The sequence below is a fragment of the Papio anubis genome, chromosome 2 (genome assembly GCF_008728515.1).
Source record: "Papio anubis isolate 15944 chromosome 2, Panubis1.0, whole genome shotgun sequence".
Lineage (NCBI taxonomy): Eukaryota > Metazoa > Chordata > Mammalia > Primates > Cercopithecidae > Papio > Papio anubis.
In genome coordinates this window covers 57018794-57031966 of record NC_044977.1, presented here as the reverse complement: position 1 = coordinate 57031966, position 13173 = coordinate 57018794, and the positions used below count along the sequence as shown (strand labels likewise).

The following is a 13173-nucleotide window of genomic DNA, read 5'->3' as shown; positions in this document are numbered from 1 at the left end:
AGAGACTTTGTCCATTTGTTTCAAATATGCCATTTAAGAACGATGTAAACCTCTGTTTGATGCTTTACATCTTAAAGTACAAATTAGTTTTTTTTTTGTTTTTTTTTGTTTTTTTGTTTTTAAGGAAACACTAGAATGTTCATGTACCCTTTTCATGACAGAACTGAAAATTGATTTCTAAATTTAGCCAGGCTATTTTGGCCATGTTTAGATGCAAACAGAAGGGGGAAAAAAAAAAGAATACTGTGGTTTAAAAGTTCCAAAGGAAATCTGAGGAGTTATAATAATGGTTAGCTTTGAATACAAAAACCCATAGGAGAATACTGAGAAAAGGGATGGAAAAAAAGGATGGCAAAGCTCATGAAGTTCCCATATATATTTTTTTGTTCTATTCATCTCTAAGACCCTCCTAGAGCTGACAATGACTTCAGAGAGCAAAGTGAAACTGCATTTGCAAAAGTTATATCAGTGAGAAAATTCTAACAGTAAGCGAGCTAACTCAACCCCATCTGGCCTTTGCCTTAATTATTGCTGGGCTATTGGGCCAAGCTAACTTTGGAAGACATTTAGGCTACAATTTAAATGATAATAGGCCTTGCCCAAAACTCAACCACTTTTGTAACGCTAAAGGGAGACCACCAGGCTAGGAGGAGGAGAGGGAGAGGAGGCTGAGTCCTGCTAAGGCTCAGACATGCATGATTGTCAATCATTATTCCAGAGGTTCTAAGACATGCAACTTCCCCCAATTACATCTGCAAATAACATCACGATTGTAGACTGGCCTTTTGAGATATCTTTTCTGTTTGTTTTGCATGTCTGACACTCATGGCTCCCCCTCAATCGCCAGCCCCCGACTCCTGTGGCCCCACCCAGAAGCAATTTAGTCCTCAGGAAGACAGCTTTGGCCCACTAGTTCATATCTGTCCCAACCAATCAGCAGCAAGCACCTGTTACCTTGCCACTCCCACCCCTTTCCTTAAACTGTCTCTGAAAAATCCCTAACCTGTGAGCTTTGCATGAGATGATATGAGTGCAAACTCCATCTCCTACGTTTTGTTTGTTTGTTTGTGTGGTTTGTTTGTTTTTTGAGACGGAGTCTCGCTTTGTTGCCCAAGCTGGAGTGCAGTGGCGCGATCTCGGCTCACTGCAAGCTCCGCCTTCCAGGTTTATGCCATTCTCCTGCCTCAGCCTCCCGTATTAAGCTCTTTCTCTACTACAATGCCGTGGTCTTTCTTTATGCAGCGGGCAGGAAGGGCAGTTACAAAAGGCTCCTCCATGGTAACACATCCCAAAAATATTGAGCACCAACTATACATTGCACATTTCCCAAGCACTAGAAAAACACTGTGTCTACCATCCTGATACTTAAAGTTCTAATGTTGGAGACACATATGAGAAATTAGTGCTTCACCCTGGTTGTATATGAGGAAGGAATAGTAGAGAGGTCATGAGAGGGTAGAGCAGGAACATCTCACTTGTCTGGAGGGATAGGAAAGGCCACTTGGAGCAAGTGAGTAGAAACTAAAACCAACCAGAGCAAAGAACAGGAAACCAATTAAGGAAAAAGGGCAGAGAAGGACATTACAGAGAGAGAAAAGCAAGTGTGAAGATCCTCTTCAAAATCGTTAATATTTCCCTGTGGCTTCTCAAGTACCACTGCTTTAGCATTAACGGCTTTTTATGAGAACCTCCATTAGAAAGTTAAATAATCACAGAAATTTTGCCTTGTTCATTCTTCTGTTTCTGGCACTGGTACTGAACCAGACTGTTACTGGTACTCTCTGATCCAGACCCCAAGAGAGGGTTCTTGGCTTTCACACAAGAAAGAATTCAGGGTGAGTCCACAGTGCAAAGAGAAAGCAAGTTTACTAAGAAAGTAAAATGAAGAATGGCTATTCCATAGGCAGAGCAGCCTGGTTGCCCATTTTTATGGTTATTTCTTGATTATCTGCTAAACAAGGAGTGGATTATTCATTCCTCCCCTTTTTAGACCATATAGAGTAACCTCCTGATGTTGTCATGGCATTTGTAAACTGGTGGGAGGGCAGCAGCGAGGATGACCAGAGGTCACTTTCGTCACTGTCTTTGTTTTGGTGAGATTTGGCCTTACTGTATGCTATTTTATCAACAAGGTCTTTATGATGTGTATCTTGTGCCAACCTCCTATCTCATCCTGTGACTTAGTGATGTAGGATTTTTGCTCCTTAGTTCAGCTAAGGTTCTTATCTCACAACCAGGAAGAATTAGGCACATGAACACACTGAAGGGTGAGAAGGGCAGAATTTATTAAGTGAAAGGAAAGCTCTCAAAAAAGAGAGGGGTCCTGCACGTGGGTTTCCACCTCACAAACTGAATACCAGGGTCACCACACAGGAGCTGAAAAGGCCAGGCTCTTCCCCTGAATAAGATATTTGTTTCTGGTGGCTCCACCCCATTCCCCCAGTGCACGTGGGTCTCCAGTCCACTGCCCCCTTGTCTGCACGAAACATCTGTTGTAAACACCTGTGGGGCGGGTCAGATTTTCCAGGAACCTTTCCCTATCTGCCTAGGCATTTCTCGGCCTCCTGCCTCTATCATTAGAGTAACTTAACCTCCTGGGAATGCAACCCAGAAGGTCTCGGCCTTATTTTACCCAGTCCCTATTCAAGGTGGAGTTGCTCTGGTTCAGATGCCTCTGACAGTACCCTGAATTTGTTATGACAATCTGCAGGTTTATTGAAGTTTTATATATTGAAGTAATTTATGTGGCCCTGTGTACCTTTCCAACCTTGACTTCCAGCACTCTCTGACCCCCCTCTCCATGTGCCTTTGGAAACGAAGTGTACCTTTATATTGCCCTGCCCTCTTCTTAAATTGTCTCACATTGCAAGGTCCAAATCAATGCCCCTTCCACTGAAAAGCCTTCCTGGGCTTAGCACAGTATATCCTCTTCCAAGACAAAATTAGTCTTTGTAAAATATCTTTAAGTACTCATCACAGATATGTAATAGTTTTTTGCATTATCATATAAGTTCTATAACAATAAAGACTGTATCTGACTCATTTCTCTGTCCCTGATACAAATGGGGCAAACACACTTCACACATTTTCTCTAAGGTTATCTAGGCTGATGCTTCTCCATTCTTTTGAATTGGATCACTATTGTCTCCAAATATGGTAACAGATTTGCTGCCTCGCCATCCACTGACCTTATCTCCCTTATTCAGCATTAGGGAGGCGTGCCAATTTGCTTTGGGGGGGTTCTTCTCAGTGTGAGTTTAGTTTATAAATTCATGACTTATCTTTATCTCATTGAGTAGAAAAAAAAGGATATGCCAATCCCTTGCTGATGACACATAGCAGCTTCATATAAATATTTGTTAAATAATCTGAATATACGATGAATGAGAAGTGAGTAAATGTTAAACAGCTTGCAGATTCCCATGTCTGCTTTTAATGTTAGCATGTATTAAAGTTCCTGGTATTTAATATGTTTGAAATAATATTTTGTTAGATGAATGGCTGAGTAGATCAACAGAAATCCAAATTTGGGAGTTTTTGCCACTGGATTGGAAATTATGGTGATTTGAAATACTGAGTTATTTTTCTGACTGATCATGTTTTTATCCCTGACAAGTTTCTTGTGTCAACAAATCCAGGTACCAAACATATGAGCAATAGCCTCACCTTCTCTTGGGAGATGTAGAAAGTCTCCATTGTTTTATAGTTCAGAGTTGAACTGGTATAACTGGGAATGTCTCAATTTTTTGGTAGTCATGTTCTTCATTCTTGTTCAGCTTTGTATCTTCTCAAGTAGAGTAATGTGCTACACTGAGTAGTAAATTTAAAAAAGGATTTAAGGGAGATCATTATAAAATGAAATGCTTCTTTGTAAAATACAGGAAGTTTAGTAGCTTTTTTGAAATCTCAAATGAGAATTGAGATGTTGAAGATAACATCTACTCTTTTGCTATTAAGTGATGGGCTAAGGGCAATTTACTAACAAAATGAACAGGCAGGAAACAGGCCATTGACTACAGAAGTAATGACCAAAAAGTATTTCTTTTTTGTTTTAGAAACTGCAAACCATAATATAAAGAATCCCTCCCGGTTGAAATATTTATAAGAAAATAACAACTATGAATCCCGTTTGATAGGAAAGCGTTAGTTAGCAGAGTTGGTGAGGGAAGAGGCACAGACAGTGCTTTGAATGAGTTCATAGAAAAGTTAGTTTGAACAAAGTTCTATCAGGCAATAAACCAATATTCAGAAGTTGAGTGAGGTTTACAAATGACTGAAGTGATAGACAGGGTTAAGGTTTAAGAAGTATCCCCATGTATTTCCAAAAGTATGTTCTTATGGAATGCAAAATGATCCACTAAAAAGGCGAGCAGGAGAGGGTGCTTTATAATCAAGCACATTTGAGGAACTGAGTGCAGACAGGATCACAGAGTTGAAAACAAGCAGCCTAGCAATGTTGTCTAGCCTCTGGTCTCTATTTCTTTTTTGACTTGCTAAATGGTTTTAATATGATATTAAAACTTTTATTAAAAACTGAGGTATTTCTAATGCTTCGAATAGAGCCCAACACATAATACCTGCTCAATAAATATTTGTTGGATGGCTGAGTGAAAAATTGAACTTTTACATAAAATTATACAGTCAAGCTTCTCCTCAAAAAATGTACTATCTTCCTATTGTGGTAACATCCCACATAATTATGCCTTTTTGATGGGGCAGGTGATTTCTAGTTCACTATAGTCTGCATCTTTCCTGAATATCTTATACCTGGCCCACTTTGATCCTTTATGTGCCTAGCTTCTATAAAAGAATTTTTTCTTGGAGAATCACAGAGAAAATTGTTATGTTAAAGGCTTTTGAAATCCTAAGCATGTGTATGTGCACATGTGAAAGTGTCTCAGGTCTAGATCTAGAAGTGAAATTGCTGACTCAGTGGCATGCATAGCTTTAGGTTTTCTAGATATTTCCAAATGGCTCTCCCATATAAATTTACCAACTTATATTTATACCTGAGTGTTGTCTGAGAGTTCTCACTTTTTCACACCCACCAATGCTTGGTATTAGCTCACTTTTTCTTTTGTAATGGTACAGGCATGAAATGCTATCTTATTAATGTTTTAATTTGCATTTCTCTAGTTGATGAGGTTGAACATTTTTGATTTATATTTCTTCATCTACAAATTGTCTATTTATCTTGAATCTATGTTTTTAAAAATTAGATTGTCTCTTATTTATTCCTTCGCATAAGTTAAAAATTTTAGATATCAATCCTTTGTCAGTTAAATACATGACAAATATTTTATCCTGCCCCATAGCATTGTCATTCAACTCTGTTAAAAATATTGTTTTGCAGGTATCATCCACTCTAGCATTGCTTATTTCAAAAACATTACAAAGTAGAGTCTATCAATAGGAAAAGAGTTACAGAAAATCTGTTATGCTAACATTAATATATAGAAAGCTATATAGTTACTATGATTATTAAATCAATGTAAGTAAATCTTAAAAACACAATGTTATATGAAACCAGATTTCAAGTGGATATGCATGGAATAATTTGCACAACTTAAAACACAGAAATCAATACTATCTATAATTTATGGATAACTACTGTAGTAGCTATAGGACACATCCCAAGTTCAGTATAGTAGATACTATGGGGGACGGGGAGGAACGTGGGGTGTCAAGGGCTTTGATTGCATCGTATTTCCTATGAGCGGATGGAGGGGCACCTAAATCAAGATGTCAGTATGTTAATGTGTTATATTCAGGGCTTATATAATATTTTGTTATATTTTGTTTTTATCCTTTTTGGATGTTTAAATCACTTCATACATGTTCTTATTCACATACACATCTATGCACACATTCTTCAAAAAGAGCTGAGGAGAACACATAGTATATAGTTAATGAGCTACAGTATTTCTTATTACTTAAAATATAAAAAAACTAAATATGGGGTGGAAACAGGAAAGAGTACTGTTTAATATCACTTATTCAGTGTTTCCCAACATAATATCTATGAGGCTTTCTTTTCTATTTTTTTCTTCACTTCCTTGAATCTGGGTTATGCATGTTCAATAGAATGCACTTCAAGGAATGAAATTTTTGTAAGACAAAAAAACTCAGAGGAAAGCAAAGAGAAAATAAGAAGTTCAATAAAGTTAATGTCATATTGAGTGTAGATTTTGACAAGACATCAAGAATGAGTTGGAATGTCTCACCTTTCTTAAGTAGCAATGGTATATTAGTAATTCATTTCACAAACCAGTATTCTTAACACTACCTCACTGTAAATATTGGCTCTTCAAGATACCTTGTTTTGAGAACTACTTATGTAGATAAGCAGATATAACCAAAAGTTAATCGGGACAATGCCATACACTATAATTCTTCTTTAAAATCTGTAACTTTATAAGAGAAAAACATACTATTTTAAAATAAAAAGTATATTTCCTCAGCAAGTGCTTCATTGCACAACTATTTTGAGCTCAGTAATTTTCTTTCCTGACCATAAACTACATTGCTAGTCAAATAAATGGAATTACCAGACACCACAGGCACTTATTTTATTTACTCACAGGACTAGAATGGTTTAAAAATAAACATAATACACTGGACATTGCTGTGAAAAGTACACAAATTGCCCTTCTAGGACCTGCATAAACTTCATTATAATTTTGGGGCAATGTTCGTAGCAATTCTGCAAAAAAAGCATGTACTGAGGCTTATCATTTGCATAGAACTTTGTAATTTAAAAATACATTTATACATTATATTCCCAGATGAGAAACTGGGGTATTGTGTACATTGGTGATATCAACAGTACACCAGGTAACAATTATTCTCCCCAATTTTTTTTTTTTTTGAGACAAAGTTTCACTCTTGTTGTGCAGGCTGGAGCTCAATCTCAGCTCACTGCAACCTCTGCCTCATGGGTTCAAGTGATTCTCCTGCTTCAGCCTCCCGAGTAGCTGGGATTACAGGTGTCTACCACCACGCCTGGTTAATTTTATGTATATTTAGTAGAGACAAGGTTTCACCATGTTGACCAGGCTGGTCTTGAACTTCTGGCCTCAGGTGATCCACCCATCTCGGCCTCCCAAAGTGCTGGGATTACAGGCGTGAGCCACCGCACCTGGCCTCTCCCAGTTTTACAAAGGCTACAAGGAGTTCATTATGAAGACACTGGGCAAGGTCACATTCAAGTAAGTGACACAGACGAATCAGAACCCAGATCAGGTGAGTCCAACTGCAGTACTGTCTTCCTACTATAGTATGAAGACAGAAATAAAGATTCAACCATCAGGCAGCCTAGTTTTGGAATGCTTGTTCCTCTGAGGCTCAGACCCTTCCTATGTAAAATGGCAATCATAAACAGTGCTCATCTCAAGGCTACACAGAACACAAGAAGATAATCCAAGCAAAGCATCAATGGAATGCCTTTATTTTTATATCCAATTTTTTTAAACATAACCTGATCATGATTTTAATTTAATCCTAGCTCAGCTTGATAGTTCTAACCTACTTATTCTTTTGGTAAAAACTCTTCCTGAGAAATTAGTGTTTTATAGTAACCAATGTAAGGAAATTCACTTTTGTTTTCACTAGAGTGTTATGCTACAGAAAACAGTCTTAATTATTCACACAATAAAGGTGGTCTTAGGTATTCAGATCAGCTTCTGGGTTTTCGGGGGTTTTTCCCCCCCTTCTTTTGTCCTGAAGATAATTAGTGGTTGGCATTTGACAAGGCATGCTGTGACTACTGCTTGCAACTGTCAGCTGAGGTCTTCTAGTTATGACACTGAAAATAAGATTCAGAGTCAAGAAACATCTTTTGAAAGTTTTCCTCCTTGTACCCAAACCAAGAATATTGTTGAAGACAACACTGGGATAATGGGAAACTTCTTGGAAGATTTGAGCATTATTGAGGCTATGTGTTCATCAAATGAGGACATATCATGACCCAATTCTCATCACCAGATTTTCCAGGAGGCCCTGAATTTCATAAAATTCTATTCTTATTTATCTTTTTGTATTTTAGTTAATAAATGCAATATGGTTTAATATGGAAATGAGTTTCAAATAAAAATGAGTCTTCAAGTCAAAGTTTGTCAGAGAGTCCCAATTTTTAATCCAGAAAAGAAGACCAGGCTTGTTGTATAGTGTACAGTATTCTGTGTAATATCTATAATCATGCAAGCACCTGTAACATACTACTTGTATTATTCAAAGTTTAAAGACAAACTCTCTCTTAGTATGTTAATATGACTTCTCTGTTCCTCCAAAATTGTATATGCATCCCTACTTAAGAGTTCTTGAAGAGCTCTTGAAATTTCTGTCTTGAGTGAACACTTCTATTTAGAATTTAAAAACAGTAAGCAAAATAAGCCATCAGTAAATGCTACACAAAAGTTACTTTGTGCCCAACAGAAACTGATGCAAAACTACCAAGATTTAGTGAATACAGAACGTATCACATCATTGCAACTGTATGACTTGGTATTGAGGACCAGAACCTAAAGCAAAGGCACACTCTGGGATCCTGGTGTCTTTATTTCCAGCATGAGGATATGAAATCTGCTGTGCTCATTGGCTGGTCATCAGTGCCTAGCCCTGTGGCTGCAATACGGTAGATACATATTTACTGCCTGAGTGAGTGAGTGAAGGTGAGTCCTGAAATTACCCTACCAAGTAGAAAAATAATTTCTACATTTAAGGAAAACAAATGTAGAGTGTGTATGTGTCAGACACCTGACAGGTTTAAGTGGGCTTTACATCTTAATGGAAATAGTTCTGCAAATGACCATTTACAACTTACTGTTAACACTCTATAAGTCAATCTGTAGTCATTTGATTGTGTGAATCAGCACTGAAGAAGACACTCTGACCTAATCTGCTTCAACCTCAATTAATTTCAGTGACCCAAGCAACTTGGCCTTTTCCAAGCAAAGGCCAGTTATTATTAAAAGGTCTGTGAGAAGAGCACACAAAGAAATATACCACAATGTGAGTGAACCCTTTAAGGGTTGGTTGATTAGAAAGCATAACAACAAATAAACAAATAAATTTATTAATAAACATTTATTAAACATTTGTTTAAGCCACATATTGTTATTGTTTAATACATATTTTTATTAATAAACATTTGTTTATTATTAAGCATTGCTAACACATTTATTTATTAACAAATAAATTTATTAATAGAGTATAAAGAGGGAAGCTGGAGACATATCAGAGAAGAGAACACAGATGATTTGAGAATCACTCGGAACCACAAATTTTGGTGGCCAAAGCCTTACAGTCAGAGGAATCCAAAGTTGTCTGTGTGTGTTCTTCAGAGCTGTATCACCCCACTTTGACTCTGTACCTCAAGTGAAAAGTTCTAATTCTATTTCTACCTTTGCAAACAGGGTTATTACTGCAACTCACATTTTCTAATTTTTCTTTCAGGCCCTGCTGCAAAAAAGAAGTATGTCAGTTATAATAACCTGGTTATCTAACCTGTTCCATTCCATGGAACCATGGAGGAAGAAGACCCTCAGTTATTTTGTCACCCAACCTGGCACAGGACTCTTTGGTCCTACCCGCTTCCCATCACCGGAGGAGCTTCCCCGGCCGGGAGACCAATGTTAGAGGATCCAAGTGACCTAAACAGCTGCTTTATGAAATATCCTTACTTTATCTTGGCTTAATAAGTCACTGACATCAGCACTGCCAACTCGGCTGCAATTTTGGACCTTCCCTACCAAAGGGAGTGTTGAAACTCAAGTCCCGCCCCGGCTCCTTAGAATGGACCGTGAGAGCCACAGGACCGTTTTGGGGCTGACCTGTCTTATTACGTATGTACTTCTAGGTTGCAAGGTTTTGAAATTTTCTGTACAGTTTGTGAGGACTTTTGCACTTTGCCATCTGATGTCGTACCTTGGTTCACTGTTTGTTTTCGAATGCCTTGTTTTCATAGATAGAGCCCTATTCTCTCAGATGGTGGAATATTTGGAAAAATTTTAAAATGATTAAAATTTTAAAGCAATCTTGGCAGATTAAAAAAGTACATCTGTACATGACTGTATAATTATTATAGTACCACTGCACATCATGTTTTTTTTAAAGACAAAAAAGATGTTTAAAGACCAAAAACTGTGCTGAGAAAGTATGCCCTACCTATCTTTGGTACATGATAGGTTACATAAAAGGAAGTTATTGGCTGAACTGAATAGAGGTCTTGATCTTTGGAATGCATGCCAGTAATGTATTTTACAGTACATGTTTATTATGTTCAATATTTGTATTTGTGTTCTCTTTTGTTATTTTAATTAGGGTATATGAATATTTTGCAATAATTTTAATAATTATTAAGCTGTTTGAAGGAAAGAATATGGATTTTTCATGTCTTGAGGTTTTGTTCATGCCCCCTTTGACTGATCAGTGTGATAAGGACTTTAGAAAAAAGCATGTATGTTTTTTACCGTTTGTAATAAGTATTTTCGTTAATCTTGCTGCTTATGTGCCAATTTAGTGGAAAAAACCAACCCTTGCTGAAAAATTCCCTCTTTCCATTCTCTTTCAATTCTGTGATATTGTCCAAGAATGTATCAATAAAATACTTTGGTTAACTTTTTTATTTTCTGCAATAAATATTTTCAGTTGTTTTTCCCCTTTTAGATACAGTGTATTTCATAAAGTCCTAAGTGAGAGGGCCATATGGACAGCCCAACTTTTTGAAGTAACATGCTTTAGCTCACAACTACAGCCATTTCTGAAAGGCATATTAAAAACCCAGAGATGCTATGTTGTCTCATAGAAAAAGTACTATCACAAAGTCCATGCAATTTTTTTTCTTCATAATTGAAGCGGAGACCTGGTAACTCCAGGTGTTTCTCAGCAAGTTATCAAAAACATCAGAAGGGAAGAGGAAAATGAAGAGGAAATATTAGCTTAAGCAAAGAATAGTGTGGGGGCAATTTAGTGAAGAGATCATTATTTCTGCAGAATTTATCCAAAGGACATAAGTAAATATAGCTATTATGGTGCCTTTCTATTTGCAAACAAATATGCTGACCATGTTGTCATTAGTGAGATTAAGACTTGGGATCCTCAAAACTCAACTGCAGGAAGTATCCTCAGTATGAATTCATCGCACCTTGGGTCATCAGGAACTCAGAAGATTCTCTATTTGCAGAGGCGAACATTGGTTCCTAATACTCAGGACTGGGCCCCAAACAGTAAAATGTATTTAAAGGTTCTATGGTGGATCTAACTTTGACTTATTTTCTGCTGTGACTAATAAAACTCATACCTGCATCTCATCTTTGGCATTGACCAAACTCTTCCCTACTGTCCCTTAGCTCCCACAGCTCAAGCAATGTGCTTAGAGACACTAGAAATTCTTTCTTTTCAACATCCTACTAAAGAAAATCAAATGTATTTCCCCATTTTCCCTACTCCTTAAATACCCTTCAACAAATAGACCATAGGAAAATAGAAATCAAAGCAGAAATGAGTTTTGGGTGATCCACATTTCCAAGTCATAGGCCAAACTGGTGTAAAACCTGGCTCCTTCTCCTGCTAACTCTCCTTGGAGAAGTGTTACATAAACATTCTGAATCCTCCATTTCCTCAGGCAGATGACAGGTTAATCATGCTAGCTACCTGTCTCATAGTATTATGAGGGCTAAGAGAAAATCCATTAATGGGACATAGCACCAGTGCCTGGCAAATGGTTAACTCTCCATACATGTTAGCTATTATGACCACCATAGCTATGATTGCCAGCATCAACATCATTATGGTTGCTATATTTTGTTTTAAAAATAAAATCAAGTGTGCTATGCTTTCCATTCCAGACATGGAAACAGAATCTTATTATAAGAGTACATGGGCAAGCCAGGCTATGTTGTGGCATGTGATAGAAATCATTTCTTTCAAAAAGAAATTACATTATTTCCCAAGTACTCAAATGTACAACCATGCATTCAGGCAGTAGCAAAAGCAATTCCATTTAGAATTGGAAAGTGTTACTTTCAAAGACCTTTGCTTTTCCTCTGGATTCCTGGGGCAAATTGAGATAATGATCTTGATAGCGACAATGATTAAAACTTCTACAGCACTATTTATAAGGAATTGTTATTCATATATATATAATATACTTTACATACTTTATGCATACTACATATATTACAATGTATACCTTATATATCAATGTATTTTGTCCTCAAAATGCAGTTCTAATCATCTTCCACAACGCTAATCTCCAACCCAGTAGTTAAGGTGTGGCTGTAGCCGTAGAACAGATAGATTGGGTAATGTTATCAATACCAGGCAGCACAACAAATACCCACTTCCCTCAAGTACGCAGGTGTCCTTGCTCTACAACTATGCCAGGTATACCCCACCTCAAAGTCTTGACATTTCATCATTCTCTTGCCTAACACACTCTCCCCCAAAATATCTGCATGATTCAATATCCTCATTTATTTCCAGTTTCTGCTTAAACATCATGTCTAAGGTCTTTCCTGACCATATCTAAAAGTACAGTCCTCCACCCAGGATCCCAGTGAATCCATTAACCTGCTTCATTTTTCTTTACAACACTTAACGATTATCTGACTTTTCAGATTTGCTTTCTTGTTTTCATTATTCACCAGGAGATCAGATATTCTGTTTTGCTCACCGTAATATCCAAGCACTTAAAACAATGCTTAACACGTGTTAGGGGTGGAAGGTATCTGAATTACCAGCAGCGAATTCATACATGTTGGCAGCAACTTCAGTTCTTGCCTCCTCAGAATAAAGAATTCCACTGGGGGGCATAAGGTAGAGAAAGAGACCGAAGCAAGTTTCAGAGCAGAAATGGACATTTAGTTTTAAAAGCTTTACAGCAGGAAAGAAAGGAAAGTACACTTGGAAAAAGGCACCATGAAGGTCAAGTGCAGCGTTTAACCTGGATCCTAGGACTTTACAGGATGATCTACTCCCAGTTGTCTTGAGACCCTTTCCCGTAATACTTCCCTTAGGGTGGGCTCCCTACATGCACAGTGCCCTCCTTGCCCCTGGGAAGTGAGCATGTGCACTAAGTTAGAAAGTTGTATGCATGCTCTTCTGAGGCTTGCTTCCCTTTTCTGGTGGAGTGCCCCCAGAAGGTTATACTCCAACATTTTGTCTTTTAATGTG

The 13173-nt window shown here is 37.5% G+C and overlaps 1 protein-coding gene across 3 annotated transcripts in view; it reads left to right on the top strand.

The window, feature by feature from the left end:
* The window catches only part of GRM7 (glutamate metabotropic receptor 7), an 888361-nt gene extending 877737 nt beyond the window's left edge, over window positions 1-10624 (top strand). For all 3 annotated transcript variants that reach the window (XR_004181784.1, XM_021933241.2, XM_021933224.2), the window contains one exon: window positions 9454-10624. Coding sequence is in view for 1 of the 3 variants with exons in the window: in XM_021933241.2 (XP_021788933.1) it covers window positions 9454-9503 (50 nt within the window). In the remaining 2 variants the exon portion in view is untranslated. The remainder of the gene's footprint in view (window positions 1-9453) is intronic.
* Window positions 10625-13173: the final 2549 nt, after the last annotated feature.